Here is a 12,982-nt window from a genome sequence, read left to right as displayed (position 1 = left end):
GGAATAATGTGTCTGAAAGAAATGTGTATTTATTTGTATTTATTTATAATGTCATCCTCTTTGTATTTTCTTTCCTTCATTTAAACAAGGACAGGTTGGTGTCACCAAACTGGAATGAAAAGTTAAAGAGGAGAACATTATAGATAATCAAGATACACCTATTTATGTCAAGGTACTCCATAGGACTTTCTCTGTCAAGAAAAAAGTTCAGGGGCAATAGGCTGATATTTTAATATTTATGGGATTTAATGTGGAAAGTATTTTGAAAGCGTCCATATTAGAAAGCTTTAGGTTTGCATGTATTTTTAAAGTAGCATGAGGAGAAAATTTTGGCCCAAAGGTTTTTATTTCACAAAATAAAACTTTTTATACCTTTTCCATTTATTAAAATTAAAATATTCAGTTTTTCAGCAGCAGTTTTGTTTTTCTGTACATCCACAAGAAGTGTTCTTGTTTTTAAAATGTAATGTGGTGTGTGGTTTGTTTTTGCTGGTAATAAAAATGCAGAAAGACTGTGTACTGTTTGAAACAATGTCCTCCTGTCTTTTATTTCATAAAATATCAAATAGTTATTTTCTGACTTCAATGTGTTATGCCTCTCTCAGAGAGCTGCATCGACATCATCAGATATGTGTTTCCCAAAATGTCAAGCTTTTCCTTAAAGCAGAGAAAAATATTTTAACAAATGTCAAATATATGTTGAAATGAAATTTCAAAATGTGAATTTGTGTAACCGACTGTGTACCGTTGTGGTCCTCTGTGTGTGTCTGTGCGCTTTCTTGCAACTGAGCACAAGGGATACTTTACATGGATACAGAATTACTGTTGCCAATGTGTTCCTTCTCAATGCCACACATTGGGGTAGTAGTTTAGTAGGACACTTCTGTCTGATTCAATAAAGCTCTCATCAGGGCATGACATTATTGCTCACTCTGCGCATGAGTACCCTTTCTCTGCAGCATGTTTGGCCCATATGGACTAGCCTACTGGCCTACTGTACAGTGTTGCTAGGTAGAAAGTGTTCACTGGCCTCAGAGAATGATTTAAGCCTGTTACATGGGCCCAAGAAGAAACAATAACAGTCATGTTATTGTTCCATGAATCATTGATCTGTGAGGAAACAAGTCTAACTCATTGCAAATTAATCTCATATAATTTTATTTCTAAACGGAAGTCATGTGAAAGAATCATCCAGCATACAGAGAAGACAGACGGAGAGAGATTCTTCGTGAATGTGCCACAGATTTGATTCCCACAGAGAATGGTTAATGAATGTCTTCTGATTCACTGACACACATTCCCAAACAGCCTTGTGGATTTCACTGCAGGAAATATAATTACACACACACACTGCTGCTGTCGTGTGCGGAGAGGAAGAGAAAGCCAAAGCGGTGCCAGAGCAAGTGTGCAGTGCAACATGGTCGTGTGCGCCTTTAAATTTCATGACCCACTTTTCACAGCTGGGGCTGGCTGCCTGACAGGGAGTGCTCGTGCTTGCTGCCTTGAATAATTGGGACTGCAAGGTGAATGTGAGGAGAATAGTTGAGGATGGGAGCTTCCCCCCCGCCAGTCAGCATGCCTGGTTCAGTCAGCTGGCTGCACACCAGCAAATCTCACACCAGCATAGTCCTCGAGTTGGTGTTTTGGATTATTAAACCGATGTGAAAAGAGGGAGTTGATTGATGGAGGAAAATAAAATGTATGGATGCATGAAATGAAATCTCAGTGACAAAAGCAAGAAGTTGCATTTTCATGAGTTAATATCAGAAATTGTTAGGTCACTGTGAATTTACATGAAATGTAACAATACATTACATCTTGTTATGTGAAACATTATTTCTTCCCCTCCCCCTCTGTCTTTTGCCACTCTCTGTCTTGATCCTATATCTCCGCTCCCCTGTCTTCTCCCTCCTTCTCCCTTTTGGATGTAGTGATCCATCATGCCTGTAAATCAGAGAGACACCAAGGGAGACAAAGGGAACAGACTGGGGATATCTGAGACAGACAGTCAAATACTGTATATTACCAGGGCAGAAAAGAGCGATGAGAGATTTGATGACACTGGCAGCATCTGCCCCTGTCTGGTTCCCTCCAGCTGGAAAGAACCCATCCCGTCTCCACTGGCATGGAACCATACTGCAACAGTAGACAAATACTGAGCAAAGTGTTGTCCTCTACTCTTTCATTCACATGACAGGCAATTCAGCCATACAACATCACTGAGTCCCCAGGCAGAGGGAAGGAACATCTCCATGATGTTGGGCTATGTTTATGATGCTGCACTGTGGGTAAAGGGAACATTAAATTTCTCTCTCTGGCATCCTGATCAAAACTTTTAACAGAATCTAGTTTGACAATATAGCATTACTACACACAAACGCACACACATACGCACAATGAGTGAATTCCAGTGAAATGATGTACTGAATACTTACACTAAATATTTTAGGCTCTTCTACCCTTAAGTACAGCAAAATCCCTGGGAACTACCTCTTTCCTTCACTTTATGAATACTATATAACACATGTGCATGAGATCTACTTTACACGGTTTGCATGTGTGTGTGTAAGTGGCAAAACCTGCAGTACATTTCATTGGAAATCACTTTAACTTTTAGCGCATTCAGTTTTCTGGCACCCTGACAAAAATGTTACAATTCTTGCTCTCCAAGCATAAAAAGTATGCACATGTACAAGATCACTTTAGTGCAGCTTTTTGACTAGCAGTTGAAACCTGGGCTGGATGGAGGGAGATGGTAGCCATTGTTATAGAGGAAGTGCTTAAAAGTACCAATCTAATTATTTAACAATACAGAATAAGTCTTTCGGTCTTTTCACAATCTTACTGAAGTGCATGAGTTTTCGTTAATTCCGTTAATAATGATGCATCCAAAAATAATATTGTGGCGTGTCAATGTGGAGCTGGTTTTACAAGAAATGTTTCCTGATAACAATACACAACAATACACAGACAGAGGGGAGGGACTGTGTACAGAGTGTGGATTTAATGCCTTATGGTTCTGCTAGCCACTAAGTTGACCCAACACAGACAGTAAACACTGTAGACAATGCTGCTGCTACCACCCAAGGGATTATAGCAGGGATTTAGAATTAATAGCACTATTTACTTGGTCACACAGCCATATGTCTGTTGGCCTGTTTGTGTAGGAACTACTTGTTTTCAAGGTTTATTTTCTTTTTGTGATTGGTCATTTATGTGCAGAGGGATGAGATTCAATATACATTTGAGGGTTTGTGGTGTGCAAGGGTGAACTCAAGGCAGGGCATGCCTATTTAGACAAAGCACGGGGCAACTTGGTGGGGGATCTGTCTATCTGCAGGGGGTTCATTTAGATCATTCTCTACTATGCCATCTGTTTCTAGTGAATTATGAAGGGACAGAGATAATTAAACAGGCCCTTATTGTCATAGTATTCTACAAAACCACGGTCACTACAGGCTTAGTGCTTTCCATCCAACAGCAGAGTGGCTGGACAGAAAAGGTTTTGTAATTGAAATTACAAATTGAAAGCGTTTGATCCTATTTCATTTACAAAAAAAGAATAATTTTTTTACACCTCATAATTTTGTTCATTAAGTTGGGTGCAAATGTTTGCATCCCTTTATTTTGAAATGGCAAAATGAGTGAAACAAATATATTTGTAATGTTTAAAGCTCATTCAGCTAGCACAATTATTCTTTTGACAGAAATTATTTTAAGTTAATTAAAAATTCATTTATCAACACTGATGCAAACGTTTGCACTGATAACATTTTTAATATTTTACTATAACTATTTTTAACACTCCTGGCCTTTTTTGTTACTTCTGATGATAAATGATTAAACATTACTACCTGAATGTGCAATGTTAATATGTTTGGTTTGGGGTTAAATGTGCACCTATTTACAAAACTGCATGTTAGAGGGATGCAAAACTAACCCTGTTTTACATTTTCTGACATGTACAAAAAAAAAGGTTGATGCGAACTTTTTCACACAACTATAACTTAAATATAGAAATAATAAATAATAATTAACAAACTATAAAACAGTGGTAGGCAAACTGGCATAAAGTGACACAAGGAAATAATAGAACACAAAAGATTTGCTAAATGACAATGTAAGTTGAAGTCATGGCAATTATCATTAATGGTTTATCACCTGCTTCACCTCTGCTATGAAAATGTAACACTATTACAGAATGTGGGCTGTTAAACAACATAAGCTAAACCTGCATGTCAGCTAATTTGCTGTTAATTACCAGATTTTCCTATCATTACAACATCTGCAAAATGAAATAAAGGGGAAAAAAAGAACATCAAACATATTGTCCATTTTTGAGTTGGTGGAAGCAAGACACCGACCATGGGAGTCCCGTGAAATTTCACAGTTAAACTGTCATTATCCACAGCTAAAATGATATCACCACGAAACTGACATCTGTTTACTTGCAGTTTGTAGTAGGTGTTGATGTGCTGCCATCAGCAACACAGCAGTGTGTCTCTGCAAGCTGCTTTGAAATTAATATTTTCAATCTATGCAGTGTTTATCCAGTTATCTCCTAGATTTTCAACATTTCTTCAGAGCCACACAAGCTGTTTGGGCTGTCTTCAGCAGCATTTGGAAGTATTGCAATTACATGTAGAGAGGAATCATTTAACACAACACTGTGTTTCAAGATGTGGTGATCTCACTTTTACAAAGCAGATTTGCTTTTAGATGGCGGCACCGACAATAGTGATTTTGTTGTTTTTCCACATTCCCTTCCAATTAAAAACAACTAAAGTGGAAGAACATTGCTGTTATTAACAACTCTGAAGAGTCTTATTTTCTCATTCAGCTTCTTAATGGGAATGATCTTGTCCTACAGTTTCAGTTATACAGAAATACCCACTGTAAGGAAATCAATCCTCAGCCTCCTCTTCATACTGTATAAAATGAGATAGTTTGCCCCTAGATGGTTGATCCTGCTTGTTAAATTAAGCTGGGGTGGGCTTTAGGTCCTGTGCATAGGCACATAAATTAATCCAAATGTATCTGTGAGGAGTGAAGCTCTGTGCCCTCACAATCAATCACTTCCTTGATCTGCTCATTCCCCAGCAGCCTACCCCCATTCTCACTTGATTATAGAATTTCATAAAGCGTCCACGCCGTTAATCAACAGAAGATCGGCATCCCAAAGTGGAAATGTCTAAAATCCATTCCCTTCAAACGCAAAGTCTTTCTGCATTTTCCCCACTTACACGGTTAGTAGGTACATTTTACCTGCATCACGCAGTGGGAATTCCTATTTTCATGGTGTGTATTTATTGGTGAACAATCAAAATGCTGTTTCTGTGTAGGCAAACTCTCAAATTCCCTTGGGATCCAATTACAGACAGTTTGGGGAGGCTTTCATCATGCATGTGTGAGAATGTGTTCAAACACACACAACCCTGGACCTCTCCCCAGGCTTAACATGCTGACCTGCACCTCTTCACTAACCTTCAAGGCTCCTGACATTAAGCACAAACACAAAGAAAGAAAATAAACACTACAAAGAAAGGAGCTGCGGCTGGCTTTGTCTGGAGGGGGTTTTGTCAGAAAAAACAAGCAGGGGAGTGGGGCTGGTTTGGGTTAAATCATTTGAGTAAATATAACTAGGAAAGAGCTGAACATGTTAGCAGCCATTATTTTCCCACTCTCTGTCTCCTCTTTGCATCAGGCATTACAGAGGTGAGCAGAAGTGTGTGTTTGTCTGTCTGTGTGTCAGAATGTAAATATCTACCTCCAGGCCAATATCCCTTCGCTCCATCAGCAACATTGCCAAACAGCTGGTTGCCATGGTTGCAGTTTTTTCTGCACCAATCAGTAGCAATTTTACTGCAGGTTGGGGGGGGGGGGGGGGGGGGTCTGCTCGGGTGGGCAAATAGCAATGATATGAGCAGAGATTAGCATACATTTATCTAGGAACAGTGAATCCTTGCTCAAATTTCTCTGGTTTAGCTGAAATAACACCAATTGAAAATCTTTGTTGTTAAAGGGTAACTGTTTATTCATATTTTTGGACATAAAAACTGATTTTATTGTTTGGTGACATGTTAAAAACAGTGAAAGAAGAACCTTTTTACTTGAATATTCAATAGCTTTACAATCAACCAGATTTTATCGTTTCAACATCTTACTGATGAATGAGTGAAGCTTAATTGAAAAGGTGCTGAACCCGTCAACGAAACTGAATAGTCAAAAAAAAATTAATGCAAGAAAAGGACTCCCTCTGCTGGTTGTATGGAATAATAGTAATGCAATCAAAGTGCATGGCTCCTGATTGGTGGGTTTCCCATATAACACGTCTATTACCATACATTTGATATTTAAACGTTTAGATTTAGTCATTTGCCAGATGCTTTTATCCACAGTGGTTTACAAGTTAGGAACACACCCCAAGGAGACAATGACATGTGAGCAAGAGAAGCCAAGCATGCATGATGTGACAGGTCCATATGCTTAATGGTCTCATTGTTTAGTTTTGTTAATTCTGAGGATTTTTAGATTTCTCTGTATCCTGCTACCTCTCGTTATGTTGCTGTACTGTGGTGATGTAAGTGTGTAGTACTGCTTAGATTTTATACAGCCCTTTGTATGCTTCATTTAGTGTAACAGTGATCCCATTGCTAACCTTATCTATCTTTTCTTTTACCCATTTAAATAAACTAACTCGACTAAACAAACAAACAAACAAGGCTAACATTCACTGACAGGACTCTGACAATTACTCAACTTGCCCAGATACAGTATCAGTGGTGAATTGCTGGCAATGATTTTATTTCACCATGTTGACACAGACCCTGTGCCAGTAGGTGTCAGCACAGGACGTTTTGTAGAGCTGAGGTCATGTAATTTGCGCACCTTGACCCATCTGCCACTCGTTAAGTATGTTTAAAGCAGTAAAGGCATCCTTGCTCAAACAAAGTGACCCCATTATTAACTGAAGTAAATGTACATAATTTAAGTAGATTCAGACTCCTGCAGGTAGGCAAGGTCTATAGACCCGAGTTGATCTAAAACTTAAACAAATCAAGTGTGTTTAGTCCTGCACCTGAATACTATCAGAGATAATACTCATCACCAAAGTGTGTCATGGCTCTGACACTGACCTGTGGCCTGTGCTCTCGCCCACCTGTCCCAGGGAGGGTGTGACAGGATCAGCTAAGCAGGTCCCGCGGGTTCCTGCCGCTGATCCTCTCAGCTGACGTCAGGAGAAATGGCGGAGCAGGGTGGCAGCGACGCTTCTCCTCCCGAGTCCCAAGGTGAGTTCTTCCCCATTGGAAAGTTTATCTGGGCAAACTTTTTGTGGGCGAGCTCTGGACTGAATGATGAGGCACTCGGGGAACTAAAGCACTTGGCGTGATGGTGTTTGACCACTGAGGCTGAATTAAAGAGAAACCTCTGAGCTACTCGAAGCCGGTGTTATCCGTTCGGGTCACGGGAGCGGGATTAACAATCAACCGACTCACCCGACCGGTTTGCTTTACTTTTATTAACACGACGTGCTCTTTAAATTGCTCAGATGTTTTCAGTTTTACTTTTGTGGTGGTTGTTTGGACATTTTGAGCTTCTCCTACGCTGACAGGCACCTGTTGCTGACATTTTGTCAACTCGTCGTCATGTCCCTGGAGTTGACGTGACGGGCAAATCAATAGAAATAAGCAAGTTCCTTTAAACTGTGTCTTTAGGCTGTGCGGTTGTTGTCACTTCTGCAGATGTTGATCAATATCTGGATTTACCCAAAGTTTGAATTGGCTTGTCAGTATAAACAGTCGTAAAACATCGGAAACCATGACTCAAAATGACCATTAATGACGTAGTTAGGTACTCTGTTAACGTCACAGCTGACGTCCTTGTTTAGTGAAATAAATGGCACATTAGAAAGATAAACGTAAATTACTACTTAGTCTAATACTGTGTATGGTAAACAGCATCAAAGCAAACGTTGCCTGTGGCGTCACCAAAAGTAATGAAACATGAACACAGCGACTAATCCCATTTTCTAAGTTCAATATAGAACCAGAAAATGGACTTGATGTCAACTGATGGTGCACAACTCTGTTGGAGTAGAAATGAAACAACAGGTGTTTTCCATCAGCTGTTAATGGCAAAATAACCACTGTGACGTCACCGTCTGGTACGTGGTCAGAGCGGTGCAGTATCCCCTGAGTTTTTGATTTAGTTAAATGACATTAGCTGCTTTTGTTATCTGTGCTAAGGTTTGCACTACAGAGTTTTACATACTACATTCTTCAAGTTTGGTACAGCATAAAAAATACATCTAGTTTCTATCGTTTGAATACCTTAACATACATTTTTCGTTTTCCCCTATGCCTGTGCTTGTGGAAATCAGCTCTGCTGTTTCCCATGTATGGTCACTCTACTCTAATTGGGTTAATTTACTTTCAGAGTTGAAGTACACTAAAGTTTGAGGTACAGTTCAACTATGAGAATGTAGTTTGTTTGTTTTTTTAAATAGACTTGTGGTTAAAAAAGTGAGAAGACTATATTTATGCAAACAAAATGTGAGATTATGCTTTATTATGACAACTATGCTTATGTTTTTTTTTTTTTACTTAGAAATGCCTAAAAATGGCATCAGTCAAAACAATTGGATCAAAGTGCAGCTATTGTTGTTGCCTTCAGGACATTTTAGACTAATCAGCAGTTTAATCAGTGAGTGTTTAAGTGTAGTAAAACAACCAGCTAAAAAAACGGCTAGTGTATTCTTCTCTTTCTGCCCACTATACTTTGAAATCAAGTATCCAGGTCTATTAAGTGAATCCATCAGTTTTCAGTAACGTGGTGCTTTCATGCTACTGCTAGCTTGATATTCATGAACAGCTCCTTCCATACTCATATTTTCAACAAAGCTATAATGGCAAATCTGTCTCTGAATGTGACAACTGTATTTTCCTGGATTATCCTCTATTCTCCCAAATCAGCCATTTGCCAGTCTGTGACATCCATTTGTTTTCCCACAGTATACCTGCACAAAAATGCTTCTCCCCCACTGTGACATGATATGTTTTAATATCTTTCCTATCAGGTGACAAACTTTCTTTAATCTACTACTGTTAATTCACGGACAGGTGCACGGTATTTCTTTACCTTCAGCACCACCAAGATGTTTCCTAATCAGGAAGCTACGCTGCAGTACATTGGTGCAGCTTCCTTGATTCTGTTGAGGAGCTTCGGTGATTTGGTAGCAGAGAATTTCCCCTCTAAGTCATCTTGTACATGTAGGTTGTGGAGGCAATAGATTGAGTTGCTGTACTCAACCATAGACTATCAAAATATGATGAGGTGTTCATTTGAAAGATAGTGTTTTTAGGATTTGCTTGACTTACTCAACATTACTTGCTAGCTTGCAATAATCTACTGCCTCTATTGCCTTAATTTAAACTGTGTCAAACTTCAAGTGCATGAGAGCGACAACCAGGAAATGGAGTAGGTCAGATGGAAATATAAAAACTGCTAAACCCTTTTTAATGCAACTCAGAAAATGTTTTGTTGACTTTGGAGACAATCATGTTGTAATGTTCTGAGCCACTTTCTGTGTTTATTACTGAGAATTAATTCCAGATTTAACTTTACAGCCTCAGAAAGTCTGAAAGTGTAATCAGTTCCTGTATCTGTCCTATGCACACATTCAGTAGGTGTGAGAAGGGTGTGTGTGTAGACTATCCGGTTAGAGTGTGAGTGTAGGATTACAGCATTACTTTATCCTGCAGGAAAGATCAGGTGGCTCTTTCATGAATGTTCTCCCTAGGGAGATGAAGCAGCAGGTATTGTCCTGAATTCCTCTGTATTTTAAATATGAGAAAGGTGTACATTTGATTTGTATTACAGATACTTAATATAATGAACTATCCATTATACTTTAAAGTAAATATAAGGCCAACAACAAATAACAAGAATAGCTGCACCTACAGTGGATTTCAGCTAAAAGGTCTGTCAGAGGACATGTCTTTAATCGTTTTGTTCTCTTGCTGTTTCGAGCAACAGTGTGTTGTTGGCTTTACAATCACACATACTGGGTATTTAATCTCCTGGTGTATTTGCACTGGTAGATCTGCGATAAGTGTGCACAAGGCACACAGGTGGTTATGGCTCGTCAGGCTGGTGTTTCCGTTTGTATTGAACATTGCTCCAATAATGTGGCCAGTCATTGTTCTCCCTCCCCTCCATGGCATCTGACCTGTTGTGTGTCTTTGCCAAGTCCATATCCTTCACAAATTGGGTTGTATAGCTTTCAACTAAATGCCTTATTAATGATTTATTATGAGCTCAGTTATTAGTTTGTTTAGCTAATTAATATATTTGTAATTTCTTAGTCCCAAATCCAAATATTTATTTACAGTAGTATAAAACAGACTGACAGCCTTATTTTTGAGAAGCTGGAAATGGATACGACATGTTTGTGTGATTAATCAACTAAAACTTTGCAACATCCCTGTGTAAACCTGCCACAGTGCTCTCTACATATAAATGTTGCTTCCAAATTATGCTTAAAGCATTTGCATTACCCAACCCCTGTTAAGTCACAAATGAATGGCTGTAATCCCATATATAATGTACAACGATTCAAGGGGTGGATGGCTCTTTAAGTGGAAATTAGGGCAGGGACATATACCATGTGCTCTGTGAACACACCCCTTCCACAGAGGCTGCTCCAGTTCTGCATTGTTTGGTTTGGTGTGTGCATAGGCGGGCATCCCATCCTTAGCCCCGTGTGTGTGTGTGTGTGTGTGTGTGTGCACGCGCATGCACACACACTACATTAAAGTGTGCCTTTGCTCTGTCACTCTTACTCTTTCACTGCGTCATTGGTCCACGTGCTGCTGTTGTCAGGGAAACCTTTTGCTGGTACCAGCTCACCTTCCACTGCTGGATTTGCACTGAATATTTTAACAACCCCACTGCCCTCTGTTCCCCATGTTTGTTTGTGTGCCTGCGTGATGTGATTATTCTGACAAGTTTGCATTTATAGAATAGGCGTAGCGAAGGGGGGTCGAGGAGTGAGGAAAGGGTCCTGCAGTAACAGCAGTGAAAGCAGCATCTCTTGAGCAGTGGGGGAGTCGAGAAGTGCAATCCTTCTAGCTCTCGACTGAGCCAGTCTTGTGGATTAAGCCTTCTTTTCTAAGCCAGACCACAAGAGCTCATCCTCAGACTCTGTCGCATTTCCTTTTTAACTCTTCCTCTATTCCTTACACTGCCACTGCAGGCAGTATAGACATGACACAGTGATCTGCTTTGTTTCTGTTTTTTAATACTCTCCCTCTGCATCATACTGTACTTTATTCTTTACTTATCACCTTCAGCTTTCTCCTCTTCCTCTGCTATATGTTTTTTTCCCGCTGTTTTTTACTGCTGTGTCAGACTCAGAGAGCAATGTGCAGTCAAAAGAAAGTATCTGCATTAGCTGTTAGCTATCTACGTTTTTACTAAGTGTGCTTTTAAGGCTTTTATTGTTGACCCCATTGCATCCTCTAAGGCTCACGACTGACCAGCCCTGACCAGCCCACCCTCAGCTGCAGGGTGGGATGGGCAGGGGCTGGATGAGTTAGCAGGGGGCTTGAGGGTAAGCAACAGGGCAGGGAATGCCAGAGAAAAAAGGGCGAGGACAAGGAGGAGGTGGAAGTGGATGCTCGTGGGGTAAGTGGAAGCTAAAGAAGGGAGGTAGTCGTTCAGCCATCCCAGCACTCTTCACCATCACTGAGGAAGAGGAAGGACAGAGACGAAGAGATGTTTGCAGGAGGACAAAAAAAGGTATGGATAGAAAGGATAGAGGAAAACTGAAACTGGAGAGCAAATTTAATTTGCATGCTGTAGTACTTAGTGCTGTTTGAGCTTATTTAAACAAATTGCTTGTTTTAGTGAGTGGGTGAGACCATTAACATATGGGATGGAGAAGCACAGAGACAGACTTCTTGCTGTTTACTTGTATGTTGTGTTCTGTTGCAGTTGAAAAGTTAGCTAAACCATTAAGCTCAGCCATTTGCAGACGAGTAGCTGAAAGGACTGCTGATTGTTTGATGTGTATTTCCTCGGGTGGGTAGTATGGGTATGTTGGGTGTAAACCAGCTGGCAAGGCAAGACAAGGGCAACAGATGAGAATGAAGCTGCAGTCCATTTCACAAGAGTATGTGGTGGTAACGCATCAGTAAGCAGAGCAGTCAGTCAGGAACACTACATACGCCTGCACATGTAACACTTTAACTTGTGACTGACATAATTTTGTTCCTCCAGGACCTCATAAGTTTTATCTCATTTTTGTTTATAATAATGTTTACGGTTAGCAGCACAGGCAAGCATCTCTAAACCTTTTTAAAATAATATGCAATCAAAAACATGTTTATTATTATTTTAATAGGACTCTGTAACTCTGCAGTAGTGTTTGGTTGCTGTACCTAATAAACTGCCGACGTTGTGCATTATCAAAAACAATTTGGGAAAATATGGGTCAACTGACAAAACTACAAAAGTAGTAGTGAATTGAGCTCAGATCTCTTCAAATCTGTTGCTCTGAAAGCAGATGTAATACACTTAAAGACAAAAATACTGTTTACTCAACAATGCTTGGAAGGGTCACTCAGGATGTTCAGGATGTTTTGTGATGTAGATCCATCCATGATCCAGCTGATCCCAGCTGTCACTAGGCCAATGATGGGCTACACTCAAGACAGGCCACCAGTCTATCTCAGGGCTCAACAACAACCATTGACACTCAGATTTTTATCTATCTAAGCTTTGATTGTAGAAGGAAAATAAACCCTCACTGGCCAGCTGAGATAAATAAAAAGATATCTATTTTCCCTTTTCATCCTTTTTTTCTTTCTTGGTTTTATTAAACCAACTTATACTGATTGCACAGTATTTATACAGCTTTGACTAAAAATATGTTACAATTATGCTTTTATTATTTAGCCTACAATATTGCATTAAATATTTA

At 39.7% G+C, this 12,982-nt stretch overlaps 1 protein-coding gene and 1 long non-coding RNA gene across 13 annotated transcripts in view; one reads left to right on the top strand and one right to left on the bottom strand.

The window, feature by feature from the left end:
• Nucleotides 1–443: 443 nt before the first annotated feature.
• On the bottom strand, nucleotides 444–8,781 carry LOC137102778 (uncharacterized). Its single transcript, XR_010911270.1, has 3 exons — nucleotides 7,137–8,781; nucleotides 2,027–2,136; nucleotides 444–1,944 (listed from the first exon to the last, which is right to left on the bottom strand). It is a non-coding gene; the product is annotated as an uncharacterized lncRNA (long non-coding RNA).
• The window catches only part of map7b (microtubule-associated protein 7b), a 24,215-nt gene continuing 18,382 nt past the window's right edge, over nucleotides 7,150–12,982 (top strand). For 2 of the 12 annotated variants that reach the window (XM_067482610.1, XM_067482609.1), the window contains exon 1: nucleotides 10,929–11,799. In XM_067482610.1, the coding sequence (XP_067338711.1) occupies nucleotides 11,631–11,799 (169 nt within the window). In that variant the 5' untranslated portion in view covers nucleotides 10,929–11,630. Of the gene's footprint in view, nucleotides 7,290–10,921; nucleotides 11,800–12,982 lie in introns of those variants that run through there. The other 10 variants (XM_067482613.1, XM_067482606.1, XM_067482605.1 and 7 more) reach the window with 10 other exon arrangements.

This window comes from Channa argus, chromosome 17 (assembly GCF_033026475.1).
Source record: "Channa argus isolate prfri chromosome 17, Channa argus male v1.0, whole genome shotgun sequence".
In the NCBI taxonomy this organism is placed as follows: domain Eukaryota; kingdom Metazoa; phylum Chordata; class Actinopteri; order Anabantiformes; family Channidae; genus Channa; species Channa argus.
This window is presented reverse-complemented; position numbering and strand designations above follow the sequence as displayed.